At 40.2% G+C, this 16,007-nt stretch overlaps 1 protein-coding gene across 3 annotated transcripts in view; it reads left to right on the top strand.

Annotated features, from left to right (window-relative positions):
• The first annotated feature begins 344 nt into the window (after positions 1-344).
• The window catches only part of OCRL (OCRL inositol polyphosphate-5-phosphatase), a 53,083-nt gene continuing 37,420 nt past the window's right edge, over positions 345-16,007 (top strand). For all 3 annotated transcript variants that reach the window (XM_059384706.1, XM_059384705.1, XM_059384704.1), the window contains exons 1-4: positions 345-548; positions 809-879; positions 6,999-7,078; positions 10,281-10,319. In XM_059384706.1, the coding sequence (XP_059240689.1) occupies positions 510-548; positions 809-879; positions 6,999-7,078; positions 10,281-10,319 (229 nt within the window). In that variant the 5' untranslated portion in view covers positions 345-509. The remainder of the gene's footprint in view (positions 549-808; positions 880-6,998; positions 7,079-10,280; positions 10,320-16,007) is intronic.

The raw sequence follows: 16,007 nt of genomic DNA, 5'->3' as shown, positions 1-16,007 counted from the left end.
TTTTTTTTTTTTTTGACTGGATGATGTAGGTCCTATCGGTCCATCACACTTGCGTTCTCTCATAGGTATAGCGGTGCTTTGTTTCTATGGCAACCTTTGATGCCCACAGAACAATTCTTGTGTCACCGGCAGTATTTAAAACGCAGTCCACCCTGGACGTGGTAGAAACGCCCCCGGTCCGTCGGGTCTCTTGCTGCAGTTCCGCTGGTTGGCCGCAGGGGGCGAAATCTGCGGCGGCCTGGAAAACTGGCGGGGGCGCGAGACGCCGCTCTCTCTCGGGTCAGGCTCTCGGCTCTGGGCTCGGCTCCCTGCTCCCGGCTCCCGGCTCCCGGTTCCCGGCTCTCGTCTCCCATCTCCCGGGTTCCGGCTCCGGCTCCGGGTTCCCTGTTCCCTGCGCAGTGCTGTTCCTCAAACGACGCGCAGCCGAGGACTGTGGGTGAGGACGCGGGAGGCAGTGTCGTCTGATCCGCCCGCAGTCCGCAGCCCCACTGAGCCTGGAGGCCGCCGGGATGGAGCCGCGGCTCCCGGTTGGAGCCCAGCCCCTTGCTGTATCCGCTTGAGGGAAGGGGGAGGGAAGGCCGGGCAGGGCGGGTGGGGGGTCGGAGGAACTGCGGAATGCGGTGGAGAGGTTGGGGTGCGGTCGGGCCGGGGCCGAGCCGACCGGGGGAAGGGGGACGGCGCGGGAGGCGATGCCTTGGGCAGTGGGGAGGACGGGCGGAGGGATGGGAGCCTCTAACCCGCACCGCGCCACCCCTGCCTGGCCGCGCATTTAGAGGAGACCCTTGACTACTGCCTGCATACTATCGAGGGTATGGAGATGAAGGGTACTCTGCGGGAGCCCCGCGCCCTGACGCTAGCCCGGAGGAACGGGCAATATGAGTAAGTAACCACCTGATTCCCACGGAGAAGGGGAGCCTGCCATTACCTCCTAACACCAAACCGCGACAAGCCACCCACTCTCCTCCCGCTGAGGCTGCGTGGGCAACAGGTTCAGGCCCAGGTGTGAAGTGCGAGTGCTGTAGGCATGGGGTTTTGTCCCCAACTTCCAAGCCGCCAGATCGCTCCTAGCAGTGTGGTTCAGTGGAAGGACTCAACAGGCGGGCGCTGAAGCAGGAAGCCTGGGTTTTTAGTTCCTGCCTCTGCAACTGACATGTGTTGTGTAACCTTGGGCAAGTCAATAATGTTTTCTGGGCTTTGGTGTCCTCAACAGTTAAATAAAAACATTAACTGCCTTTACCTTATGGACTTTGAAGTTGTAACTGGAATAATAATAAATGCTGAAATAGTTTGCAAAAAGTAAAAGTGTTATGGAAAGGCATATTAGCCTTACAGAAGTGCCTTTTCTTAATCCCATTCAACTGGTTCCTCCAGTCTGCCCACCCCCTGTTCCACTTGCTTGAAGGCATAATCATAAATTCAGTAATGGTTTAGTGTACACCAGTAACTGCCTCACTTATTGACTTGACTGATAGAAAAAGTAATGAAATGTGTAGAAATATAAACATTTGGCAGTTTGTCAGGGTGTGTTAACCTTCCATTCTGCCTTGCATTTAGAAGCTCAGTAAACACTGTTGAATAAAAGATTTTTTTTTTATAAAAGATTATTTTGATAAGCTGTCACTATAGTTGCTGATCTCACTCCTTTCCACTAGTGCCACATCTTAAAAGTATCCATGGTGACCAGTACATATCATGGGCCCTATCCCTGTGTGCCCAAGCCACCTTCCTTGGTTGTTCATTGGTTTCTTGACATCAGAATTTAAAAATCATTGATCACTCAAATCTTGTCTTCTCCCAACATTGAATTAGGCCTAAAACCAGTTTTTCTCAATCTCTGCTTTTAGATTGCTCAGACCTGTGTCTGGTGCTGTATAATTTACACAGAGGATATTCCCACTAACCTAGCCTTCTCTTTTCTGAGTCTCTTGGTGCCACTCTAACTGGACATTAGTTGGGCTTATGAAGTAGCTTTTCCCTAGGTCCTGTTTGGTCAGCTCTGTTGGTGTGGTAAATTCATGTTGTCTTTCCCAGATTTCAGCAAACCCTGGAAGACCAGTTTAATAGTAAATTCAATAGAAAAGTGAATTGAAGGGCGCCTGGGTGGCTCAGTGGGTTAAGCCGCTGCCTTCGGCTCGGCTCGGGTCATGATCTCAGGGTCCTGGGATCAAGTCCCGCATGGGGCTCTCTGCTCAGCAGGGAGCCTGCTTCCCTTCCTCTCTCTCTGCCTGCCTCTCTGCCTACTTGTGATTTCTCTCTGTCAAATAAATAAATAAAAATCTTAAAAAAAAAGTGAATTGAAGAGTGGAATACCACTGCCACTTCCAAAGGCTAGAATGGGTGAAAAGATGTGACCCTTGGGTAAATCAGTAAAATTTTTGTACTTCTGTTTACTCTTCTGTAAAAACACAATTAGGAGGATAAATAAAAGAGCTACACTGTTGAAATGAACACAGATAGGATGTGGTTCCTTGATTTGATAGGTTTAGAGCTCTAGTTAGCTAATACTGAAGTGACCAGCTGGCTTTGAGATAATTCCTTGTTTCATCTGGCCTCCTGTACTAGAAGAACGTTTAAACATGGAGTGGGGGACACCTGGGTGGCTCTGTTGGTTAAGTGTCTGCCTTTGGCTCAGGTCATCATCCCAGGGTCTTGGGATTGAGTCCCATATTGAACTCCTTGCTTAGCGGGAAGCCTGCTTCTCCCTCTGCCTCTGCTGCTCCCCCTGCTTTGTGCACGCTCTCTCTCTCTCTGACAAATAAATAAATAAAATCTAAAAAAACAAAAAACAAATGGAGTGGCAGCTCTCCTGACTATTTGTGTCCTCTCCACAAAGAAATCAAAGTCTTCTGTTCCATTTCTGTTTAAGGTACAAGGGTATAGTAACAACTAAGACTTTATGGCTTGGTATATGCTGGGTACTCTTCTAAGTACTTTCCATGAATTCATTTAGCCATCATGTGAGGTTTACTGTGAAATTATAATATAGTCTCATCATCATCCCCCATTTCTAGATAAAGAATCTGAGGCACAGAGAGATTAAGTCACTTGTTCACAGGAAGTACCAAACCTGAGATGTGAACCTATGTAGAATTTCAGAGTTAACGCTGTTTGAGAAGTTTCTTTTGAAATTGTTTGTTGGTACCTAAAACTGTCATATAATCTATAATCCTCAGATTCTTGTCTCATGGGTACCTTCTCTGACTTGCATTCTTCCAAGTAATTTTCTTATTTTTGGGCTTTTTATATTAGAACTTGAAGCCTATTATAACCTTTAGTTCTGTGGTTCCTGCTGTCAACCATTGGAGAAATTTAGTGGAGAGAGTAAAATTATAATAAAAATAAGAGTTTTTTTTTGAAATAGGGACTCAAACACTATTCTTTTTTTTTCAAGGAAAATGGATTATGATGCAATGTGTTGTTTCATCTTTAACCTTCCTTGAACTAATCAAAGTATTTCTTAGTAATGCTGAGTTCATATTCACAATCTGTTACTTTTCTGTTTGGACAACTACCAAATTATAATTTCCATTCTTTTTGCCGTATACCTATTACTTTTCATCTTCCTGTTCTGAAAGTAATGATTACATTTAAGAAGAATTTTTTCAAAGATTTTTATTTATTTATTTGACAGAGATCACAGGTAGGCAGAGAGGCAGGCAGAGAGAGAGAGGAGGAAACAGGCTCCCCGCGGAGCTGAGAGTCCCATGTGGGGCTCGATCCCAGGACCCTGGGATCATGACCTGAGCCGAAGGCAGAGGCTTTAACCCACTGAGCCACCCAGGCATCCCTAAGAAGAATTTTTTATACTTATTTTTAGCCCTATTGCTAAAGTTTATTTAGTGACTAACACATAGTAGATATTGGGGAATTGACTTAAATTCCAAGTTTATCTTTGTTTTGTGATGGATTTTGAGGAGGTTGCACTTTTTTTTAAAAAAAAGATTTTATTTATTTATTTGACAGAAAGAGATCACAAGTAGGCAGAGAGGCAGGCAGAGAGAGAAGGAAGCAGGCTCCCTACTGAGCAGAGAGCCCAGGACCCTGAGATCATGACCTGAGCCGAAGGCAGCGGCTTAACCCACTGAGCCACCCAGGTGCCCTAGGAGGTTGCACTTTTTAAATTGAGATATATTTGACATTATATGTTTCAGGTGTACAACACAATGATTCAGTATTTGTATATATTGTGAAATAGTCATAATCTAGCTAATATCCATCACCACACAGTTACAGATTTTTTTCTTATAAGAATTTTTAAGATCTACTCTCCTAGTATCTTTCTTTTTTTTAAAAGATTTTATTCATTTATTTGACAGACAGAGATCACAAGTAGGCAGAGATGCAGGCAGAGAGAGAGGAGGAAGCAGGCTCCCTGCTGAGCAGAGAGCCCGATGCGGGGCTCGATCCCAGGACCCTGGGATCATGACCTGAGCTGAAGGCAGAGGCTTTAACCCACTGAGCCACTCAGCCGCCCCATCTAGTATCTTTCAAATATACAATACAGTGTTATTGACAGTAGTCACCATGCTATACATTACATACCCATGACTTTTTATTTTATAACTGGTAATACGTACCTTTTGACCCCCCTTGATCCATTTTACCCATACCGTACCCCTGACAACCACTGATCTGTTCTCTGTATCTGTGATTTCAGGGTTTTGTTTTGTTTTAAGATTCTACATATAAGTGCGATCATATGGTATTTGTCTTTCTCTGACTTACTTCATTTACAATAATTCCCTCAAGGTCCATTCATGTTGTTTGTTTCATGATGGCTTTTTTTTGGAGATTTTTATTTATTCATTTATTTTTGAGAGAGAGAGAGAGAGAGAAAATGAGCCAGGAGAGGGGCAGAGGGAGAAGCAGATTCCCAGCTGAGCAGGGAGCCCAGTGCAGGACTCTTTCCAGGGCCCTAGGATCATGACCTGAGTCAAAGGCAAACGCTTAACCAACTGAGCCACCAGGTGCATCTTCATAATGGCTTTTCACAGTACAATCCAGTCAAAGTTTTACTGCCAATGTCAAACACTCTATTTCTTTTTTTTTTTTAAAGATAGATATTTATTTATTTATTTGACAGAGATCACAAGTAGGCAGAGAAGCAGGCAGAGAGAGAGGAGAGAAGCAGGCCCTGAAATCATTACCTGAGCCGAAGGCAGAGGCTTTAACCCACTGAGCCACCCAGGCGCCCCTCACTCTATTTCTCATCTTCATTTCTTTGAGATTATATTGGTTTGTGTTCATTTTCCCAAAAGTCAGCTCTTCTTCCTTCACTCTTGCGTTGTCAGTTTTTATCTAGTTTCTGATATTCATTTGGCTTTACAGAACTTTCTGCTCAACTTACGAACTCTGTTGGCTGAAAGGAACCTGCCCAAGGGCACCTGGGTGGTGGCTTAGTTGGTTAAGCATCCAACTTTTATTTTTGGCTCAGGTCCTGATCTCATGGATTCTCAGATTGAGCCCCATGTCCAGCTCTGCACTCAGTGGGGAGTCTGCTTGAGAGTCTCTCTCTCCCTCTCCCCCGGCCCCTCCCCACACTCATGCACACATGTTCTCTCTCTAAAACAAATAAATAGTTTTTTTTTTAAAGGAGCATGCTCCATATTCCTCTAATCACCTTAAAATATGAACCTTTGCAAATTAGGTAAGCAGAATCAGAGCAGAAAGATAGCATTAATATTTTTATTTCCACTTAGTTCTCTCTAGGCAATTCTTTTCCTCATGTTATCTCCTTTAAAGTGAACACATTTGAAATAAAAATTCATAAGGCCAAAACAAGTCCTCTGAAAAGACACAAACTAGAAATAAAACCCCTTAAAACAATGACATTTTTTAATGTCAGAGGCTGAACAAGTTATGCTTAGAAATTTATCTGTTTATAGTTTAGTTAAACTGGTTCATTTATTCACCCAGTATTGAGAATCTATATTAGGCAGGAAGCAAAACTGAGTATGATAAGGTCTTTGTTTTCAAGGAGCTCAAATCAGTGAGGGAAATAAATATAACTGCAGTGGAGGGCGTTTGTGCTTTAACAAAGAGGTCAACAAAGGGATAAACAGAGGATTAGGGTACCCGTTCTGCTTCGGACAGGAGAAGCTGCTAAGAGGAGGTGATATTTGAGCTAGGTCTCAGGAAGAAGAGTGTTTCTGGCAAAAAGTACCATCTGAGGACTGCTTGATTTGGGGGAAGCTAGGAGATATTCAGAATGGTTGCTTACAAATAGGTCATCCCTTGATTCTGGGCCACTAAGAATAAGTAGTAAATGAAAATTAATATTTCAGGAATACATAGAAATACATTTAGAAGTCTTTCATTTCATACTGGGGGCCCAGATTCAGTCCTGTTTACCTAGAAACGCCAGCCTCAAGTTGGAAGCCAGAGTGAAAGCACAAGGAATGTAAAAGCCCTGGTTGTGAGATCTGCTACCCTGTTGGTCATGGGTTGTTTTAACTGATCCAGCTGGCTGGACACTTCTTCGTACTTCTCCATGAACCTATTTACTTGTTTGAAGAGACAGAACCATTGTTTGGAAAAAGCCATGAGAATATAATCTGAAGGCTAATCTATGAAATTTCTAATTCATTTATTCAACAAACTTGAGTGCTAAGTTCTAGGCACTATGCTAGGTACTAGAAATACTATGGTGAAAAGACAACCATAGTCTGCCTTCATGGAGTTCACACTTAGCTACTCTTCACTCTGCTATGCATACTCTAAATGTGTATGCACTATAATTCTTGTTTTTAAGATCATAAGCTGTGTTTAGGACATAGTCTATTATATATTCTTTATGGCAAAGGACAGTGTGGTATTCAGATATTGATCATCACTAATATCCTCTTAGATCCAGAGCAATTTCTAGCTGTCATGATGCTCAGATCCAGGGAATGAGATACAGGAAGTCTAATAAATATGGACTAGATTTGTGTAACTAGATTTGTTAAATGTTTGAATTTTTCAGTATTTATTCCCTGATGCATTCTTCTGTTTCCTAGGTTAATAATCCAGTTGCGCGAGAAGGAACAGCATGTTCAAGATATCATTCCTATAAATAGCCACTTCAGATGTGTTCAAGGTACTGGCTTTAATTGCCTAGCTAGTTTTACAGTGTTTTTTTCTGGTCATTATTGCATCGTGTAATACCATACATATTTAAATTTGTCACTGCACATAAATGAAATGTATTACTCTTTGCATAAAATGATAACATTACTAAGCTACTATTGAGAAGATGCTTTGTCTGTGAGTGCTGAAGGATTGTACTGAAATGCAATCACCTGCTTCCCTCGTTGGGAGTTAGAGGTGTATGTAGTCTGTTACCTATGATGGTAGTCTTTTATGCTTATGGACCTATGTTTGGATCTAAATGACATTCTTGGTTTTAACAAACACACTGCTCATTGTAAAGTATCAAGGTCACTTGGATTCACACACATTCAGCACTTTCTCCCCACACTATTCGAAATTAAAATATTTGGCAACAAGCCTTACCAGATTTTAATACCTTACACTCAATTGTGCTGATTCTCAGACCTTGACATTGGTGAATCATAAGAAAATTGACTCCCAAGGAGGAAATATTTGGCTTCCTGCCTGCAAATTTGGGGACAAAGAACAGAACATCTGTTGTTTCATCTGCTATAATGAGACTCAAAATTTGGGAGATTTGTGTGGGAGCTGTTGCTTCTGTTATCTCACATTGCTCTAGAAGGGAAATTGATTACTAGAGAACAAATGCATTATGTTTCCAGTGGGTTCATTGGTGTCATCAGAAAGAAGCATTCTGTATCAACTGTAGCTTTTTGAAAAACTTGAATCTTATCTTGCATAGATTTTTTTCCTTAAGTTTCATAGAATCTTATTTTTATCACAGAAGTAATGCATATGCTGTAGAAAGTTTGAAAAGACAGAAAAAGTGTAAAGCAAATAAGTACATTCCTATCTTTCAGAGATAAACACCTAACATTTCCTTTTCTTCTACACATGTAACTTTTAGGGTGGGCAGAACTCATACTATATGCAGTTTTTTGTGTGTTCTTTATGCCGTCATATTCTGATTGCTTTTCCATGCTATTAATAGGTATATATATGCCATTTTATGAATAGCCCATAATGTAGTTATTCCCATGTTTGACATTTGGGTTTTTTTTTGCTAGTTTAAATAGTAATGTGATGAATATCTCTGTACATAAACCTCCTTGTATATCTCTTATTAGGATTTATTACTCTAAATAGAAATACTAAATGGGTCTGACTTTTTAAGAAAATATATATTAAGAATTAAAAATACCTGCAATGAATTGTATCCACATTGTATAGAAGAATGAAATCATAGCCATTTAGCTTGCACTGTGTGAGAGGGACATATTGAACAAGACATCTGCATGCCATAGTAAGTTGCTATGGTCATTTCACTTTTCACCTTTGTGGTCACAAACTCCTTTCACCTTTAAGGAGGTGAAAAGCCATGACCTCAGTAAGTTTTAGCATCCTATTAACTCTGTACCTTTTTGTACTATTTCTACAACCTCTTTTTACATTATTTCTCTTAGTATTCTTTTTAATAGGAAATGGTCGATTGTTAGATTGTAATCTAAGAAAATATGTGTGTACACACATCGTAGTTCCCCATAACAGAAGGAACAGTTACTTCCTTGTTTTTACACCCTTTCTGTTTCCCAACCTGTTGCATCTATTTTGATAAGTCTATAAATTCTTGGTTTTTATTTATTTTTTTAAGCTTTTTAAAATTTATTTGAGAGAGAGAGGGAGAGAGAGAGTGAGAGAGCCACAAGCAGGGGGAGGGGCAGAGGGAAAGGGAGAAGCAGGCTCCGCACTGAGCAGGGATCTCGATGCTGGGCTTGATCCCAGGACCCCAGGACCATGGCCTAAGCCAAAGGCAGATACCCAACCAGCTGAGCCATCCAGGCACCCCAATACTTGGTTTTAAATAATTAAAGTTACTGAAGAACAGTGAAAAATTTATAGTACTTATGTCTTGATACACTATTGTCCCTTGCTAGTCTCATGCTAATGAGAATATTGAGGCTATTTTTTAATATCAGATAACTACTTATAGTAGCTACTGTAATAGCTGAATAATGGGACCAAATATACAATCCAGGCTTGTGAGGGATCTAGAAAAGGCTGAGACTACTCCATCTGGCCAAGGTAGATCCAGGCTAATCCTAAGGAGTCAGTACCCAGAGTTCAACTAGCCAGGAGGGTCTTACAAGTGCTGTTGGCCAGATCCAGGGGAGTCAGAGAAGAGATAGGTTGCATCTAGACACTGGAAGGAAGGAAGGAAGTCCAGGAGAGCCAGCTGGGAGAAAATAGAACTGAACTTGGAGGCTGTGCTTTGCCCTGTTTTATACTTCCTTGTTGGGTGTGATAGGCCAGACCCCATGTATTAATTGTAGCCTGAAGGTCAAGAGCTTAAGGTATTCTCTGATCCTAAATGGGGCAGAGGCAGAAGAAATGAGATCACTGGGAAGTTTTCAGAGACAAAATCCGAGTTAAGAAAGTAATTCACCTTTGGACCTTTAGGATCACTTCCATGGCTTTTTTTTTAAGATTTTAAAAAATTTGTTCATTTTTAGAGAGTGGGGGGAGGGGCAGAGGTGGAGGGAGCCCCACACACAGAGCCCACAGAGCCCTATGAAGCCAGATGCAGATGCGGGGCTCTATCCCATGACTCTGAGATTATGACCTGAGCTGAAATCAAGAGTTGGACGCTCAATCAACTGAAACACCCAGGTGCATCTTGGCTTTCTATAAGAATTATCTAGGGGCACCTGGCTGGCTCAGTTAGTAGAGCTTATGACTGACTCTTGATCTTGGTGTTGAACCCCATGTTGGGTGTAAAAAATCACATAAAAATGAAAACGTTTTTAAAAAAAGAGTTAACTAAGTGACACAGTTAGATTATATTAAATCAGTATGTTATAGTTGAGGGGAATTAAATTCATCTTTGCTTGAATTAATATGTTTATATTGCCTACTATTGCTGTTCCTTAATTTGGTTTGAGGTGTTCCATATGGTTAATTGTTCAGTTTAGTTTTCTTTTAGTTGAATTGCTTATAATCTTTAGAACCTAGTGCTTCCAAAATCCATTTTTAAAAATGCTAAACAAAAAAAGCAAAGGATTTTTAAAATGTTTTCTAAGACCCAGGAGTGGTGACTGAGAGAAACAATTATTTACTTAGGCATATACCTTTTTTAGTTGTAATGAATGGTTTTCTCTTCCCTGATCCTGTTCTTTGTTTTTTTCCCTCAGAAGCAGAAGAAACTCTTTTGATTGATATAGCTTCAAACAGTGAGTACCATTCTGAATGGAATTTACTTTCATTCAACATATATTTAATTGAATACCCACTAAGACCCCTTTTGGGGCATGTTTTGATTTTACCATTTTATCCTGTATTCTTCATTTTCTTAAGGCAGCCATACAAATTAAGTTTGCCCCCTAAAAACTTTTAGTCTAAACATAAGAAAAAGCAGGTAGCTGGCAAGAATCTAAAAAGTTGAAGAGGTGATCTGCTTCTCTAATGCTGAACTTTGAGCCATCAGTATTTTTGGCATCAGTGGTTTTGTTTTTTAACTGCTATTATATTTAAAATTTTTCTCCTCATTCGCTGTTTATTTTTGCGTATTAAATCATAATGGTTTCCTTTAGTCATTATATCATTTTGGGAGGCCATAGAGTCCCCCTTGTACTGAGGGACTCAGTTTGATTGCTTGTCTCAGGCTACCTCTTTTTCCTTAAAATAATTTTGGTCTTTCATTTAAGCTCCCTCCCCTCAAGGCATCCCTTCATCAGAAAGAACACAGTCTTCCTTCTCACTGTTTCACTTTTCTCATTTTTATCTGTTTGAAGCAAATCATCATTGACTTTCTGTGCAAGCTGTTCTCTGTTTATCATCCAATTGTACTGTGTTATGGGGAGGATAAAATGGGCACTCAAACGCTACCTTGACTACTCAGTGGTTGCTATGGAAAGGAGTTTGTGACCACATGAATGTTAATCAAACTGGTTGCCTTATCTCTTGCTTGAGTCCTTGGATGAGTGGGGTTTAGCCCTTACCTTGAGGCTATGGGTTATACATAATTTTGTTTAGAAGCAGTCCCTGTTCTGGCTACCATTACTTTGTATTGAATAGTTCAGTTAGACTTTTTCTGATTTGGGTTTTATTATTCTTTTCTTTGGTCATGGATTTTAGAAGTCTTAAGGGTTGGTTCTAAAAAGCTAAATAAACCCAGCTGCTGATTTCTACAGGTATTCAAGAGAGCAAATAACTTACTATCTATGTCTTACTGTGTTTACAAAGGAGAAGACAGAAACAACACTAAAAGAATAAAATGTGAGCAAAGGCAGTTCAGTAGTGACTGACATTGCTGACAAAATAAGATGCCAAAATGTCCTGTTCCCGTAGAAATAGATACTTGAGCCAAAGCCGAAAAGTTAAACTGAGCTGTGCCTTTTCTCTTATAAACACCTATTTATAGCATTAGTTCTTTTGGCTTTTCCTACATAGAAATTAGCCATGTGTTGCTTTGTCCTGGGTTCAAGTTACTGGATCATAGCAGGATCAGTAACCACTTGAATAAAATCCTTCGTTATTTCTGCCCATTTAGTAATATTTTCAGGGAAACCAGATTCTGTCTTGATCTTTGCGCTTCATACATAAACCTTTAAAGCATATAGTATGTGCAGGAGGGAGGCCCTGGTTTGTTAGGCAGGCCTGATTTTAATGTAAATATGTTTTCCCATTGTCTGGATGTTGGTTTTAAACATTTTATATTTTTCTGATTATTGAGGTAATAAATATATCTTCATTATGTACAATTTGGAAAATTCAGAAAAGTTTGAAATATCAAATTGAAATTATGTTCCTGCAATCTAGAGATCATTGCTGTAGGTAACACTGTTACGTGTCACTTTCCAGTCTTTTATGTTTTTATATGATTGGAATCTTTATATGTAGTTTTTATGTTGCATTTTCATTAACTTTATATTGTGAGCTTTTTCCATGTCATTTAAAATTATTTAAAAACATGATTTTTAATGACTAATATTTCACCATAAGTATGTGCCAGATTTTACTAAATTAACTCCTTTTTAAAATTAAGACACTGTCAAGGAACATGGTGTATCACTGTACTAACTAACAGTTACCGGGTTTTAGATATTTATCTTTTATCCAGTCACTTTATAGAAATATATTTAAAATTTTGGGGGTGCTGTTTATTTTGTTCGTTTTGATAGACAGCCTTAATCATCTGCAAATAATAATTTTGTCTCCTTCCTTGTACCTGTAACTATTAGTTTTGCTTCATGTCTCATTTCACCAATGAGAATTTTAAGACCAATATTAAATAATGATGATAATCCTTGTTTAGCTCCTATTTTCAGTAAGAATGCCTCAGGTGGTACTTCATTGTTGAGGACATGATTGCATATTGATTTAATAGGGTTTTTAAAAAACCATATTAAGAAACTACATTTATTTCAAGTTTATGTGGTTTTTAAAATCATAAATGTATATTGAATTTTATCAGATGTCTTTATACTATTTATAGAGATGATTATATTATTATTCCTTATTTGACCTCTTGGACTATATTATACTAATTTCCTGATATTAAATCCTCCTTTACTGTTCATTATTTAACAAATACTTGTTGAGTGCCTTCTATTTGCCAGGCACTGTTCTAAGTGCTGCAGAATCAGTGGAGAACAACATAGATAAGATTGCTGCGCCTGCTTTTGTTCTTGCTTCTGTGCTTTTTGGTACTATATGCCTATAGTGAATTAATTCTTTCTATGAAATGTGAATACTCTTTATGTGCTAGGCACTGTGCTAGGCTCTAGGGATGTATCAGAAAGCAATATAGTCATGTTATACCATCAGTCAGTACAGAAAACAGACTTTTAACTGATAGATGTAGATACTTACACAGTTGCAGTTTTGATAAATGCTCTCAAGGAGAAATACGGAGTTTATAAGAGAGTTAACTAAATTAGGTGATGTGTTCAGGGAAGGCCTCTTTTTTTTAAAAAAAAAAAGATTTTATTTATTTTATTTGACAGAGAGAGATCACAAATAGGCAGAGAGGCAGGCAGAGACAGAGTGGGAAGCAGGCTCCCCGCCAAGCAGAGAGCCCAATGCGGGGCTCGATCCCAGGACACTGAGATTATGACCTGAGCCGGAGAACAGCGGCTTAATCCACTGAGCCACCCAGGCACCCCAGGGAAGGCCTCTTTAAGTGACATTTAAATTGAGACCAGAGGAGCTAAGTAAGAGAGAGGTAAAAATAGGGGAGAGAAAAGTAAATGGAACTATATGTGTAAAGGCCCCCAAATTGGGGGGGGTAAATTGGTGTGAAGTAACTTGACACATTTTTTTTAAAAGATTTTATTTATTCTTTTTTTTTTAAGATTCTATTTATTTATTTGACAGAGAGAGAGAGAGAGGAATCACAAGTAGGCAGAGAGGTAGGCAGAGAGAGAGGAGGAAGCCGGCTCCCCGCTGAGCAGAAAGCCCAATGTGGGGCTCAATCCCAGGACCCTGAGATCATGACCTGGGCGGAAGGCAGAGGCTTAACCCACTGAGCCACCCAGGCACCCCTTGACACATTCTTTGACGTGAAAGAAGGCCAGGGTGGTTGGAACAAGGTTTAGGCATCAAGTTAGAATGGGCTAAGGCCAGATCCAGTAAGATCTTATAAGCCATGTTAAGGAATCTGGATTTTTACATTTTAAAAATGGGAAGAATATGAAGGATTTTATGCCAGGGTGTCATCATTTGCATGGAACCCAGTTAGGAGGCTGTTTTAGTTCAAGCTAGAGGAGCATCTGGGTGGCTCAGTCAGTTGGGCGTCAGACTCTTGATTTTGGCTCAGTTGGTGCTCTCAGTGTCATGGGATCTGGCTGAGTGGGCTTTGCGCTCTGCAGGGAGTCTACTGGAGATTTTCTCTCTCCCTCTCCTTCTGCCCCTCCTCCTCCTGTCCCCTGGCTTATGTACACACTCTCTCTAAAATAAATCTTAGGGTCCTTGGGTGGCTCAGTTGGTGAAGCATCTGCCTTCAGCCCAGGTCATGATCCTGGGTCCTGGGATGGAGCCACACATTGGGCCTCTTGCTCAGCAGGGAGCCTGATTCTCCCGTTCCCTCTGCCTGCTGCTCCTCCTGTTTGTGTTCTCTCTCTGTCAAATAAATAAATAAAATCTTTTAAAAAAAAAAACTTTAAAAAAAGGATTTTAAGATCTAGAATATGAGCATGGTGGCAGTATAAGTGGAGAGAAGTGGACAGATTTGATAAATGTTTTTGGAGATTAAATCACCAGAGATTGGTTTGGGCATAGGGAGTGAGTTGAAGAGAAGTGTCAAGGATGAATCTTGGGTTACTGGCATGAATGTGGATGATGGTACCATTTGCAAAAATAAGAACGTTGCGGAAGGATTAAGTTTTCCTTTGAGGGGGTTGTGAATTCAGTTTTAGTTATGTTTAGTTTGAGGGTTCTTTGGGACATTTGAGTGTAGGTGATAAATTGACAGTTGAATGTATGCATCCGAAGCTCAGAAGAGAGGTTTGGGCCACTAGCACATAGATGGTCTTTGAAACCATGAGAGATGATGCAACTGGACATAGAGCTGTACTATCAAATATGGTAGTTACTAGTTACATGTGCCTGTTTAAATTAATTAGAAATAAAATGAGAAGTTCATTTCTTCAGTCACACTAGTAACATTTCAAGTACTCATTTGCCACATGTGATTATTGGTTACCGTATTGGACAATGCTGATAGAAAATGAGAAGAAAGGTTCTAGATTGAACTCTAAGGAACCTTGCTTTTAAAAGGTTAGATAGTGGAGGAAATACCTGAAAGGGTGCTAAAAAATTAGTGATCAGAGAGAGGCAAACTAGATGAGTATAGTATCATAGAAGCTTTCCGAAAAGATTATTCAAGGACTGGTTAACTATTGATTTCTGCTGATAGGTCTAATAAGATGACTGAAGAGGATCTATTGGATTTAGCAATTTGGAGGTTATTGGTGACCTTAACAAAGATATTTTAAAAGGGTTGTGGGAGCAAGAGTCATATTGGAATGGATTAATGTGAGAAATAGGACGTGAGTAAGTAGTGACTGTGTTGTTGTTGTTGTTGTTTAAAGGCTTTGCTGTGAGGGATGCCGGGATGGCTCAGTCGTTTAAGCATCTGTCGTTTAAGCATCTGTCTTTGGCTCAGGTTATGATCCTGGGGTCCTGGGATTGAGTCCCACATCAGGCTCCTTGCTCAGCAGGGAGCCTGCTTTCCCCTGCGCCTGCTGCTCCCCCTGCTTGTTCTTTCTCTTTCTCTCTGACATAAATAAAATCTTAAAAAAAAACCTCTGTTGTGGAGGGGAGTGTAGAGATAGACTAGAGTTGGAGGGAAATATGGGGTCTAGGAAGGTTTTTTGTTTTTAAAATAGTGTAGTGCATAAACAATGAATTCTGGAACACTGAAAAGAAATAAAATAAAATGAAATGAAAAAAATAATAAAATAGGATTTGGAATACAATTTAATGCTAATGGGAAGGGGCCTGTGAAAGAGGGAGGTTAAAGATCTTGGGGGGGAGGTTTCTGGGAAATGATCGCGAGTGTAAGGTTCCTGAGAGAATTGGAGGGATTATAATTCAAAGAGGAGGTGGCCTTTGATAGGACTTCTCTTCCTTAGAATGGAAAGGAGAATTTGAGTACAAATACAGGTAGGTTTCCATGTGATGGCTTCCATTTTCTCTGAAGCATGAGGTAAGCAATCCACTTGGAATGAGAGGGTTTGAAAAGAGGGGATCCAAAAATTAAGGATAATTGAAGAGGTGTGAAGTGTTTGTCCCAGATAGTAGAGGGAGACTAGTTGACTGTGGAAACTTAGATGACTTCCTATTATAGAGGGCCCAGTTGAGGTTAGCAGTCAGTTTATAATGGTGTGTGTGTGTGTGTGTGTGTGTGTTTACTCCCT

Source organism: Mustela nigripes, chromosome X (genome assembly GCF_022355385.1).
Source record: "Mustela nigripes isolate SB6536 chromosome X, MUSNIG.SB6536, whole genome shotgun sequence".
Lineage (NCBI taxonomy): Eukaryota > Metazoa > Chordata > Mammalia > Carnivora > Mustelidae > Mustela > Mustela nigripes.
This window is presented reverse-complemented; position numbering and strand designations above follow the sequence as displayed.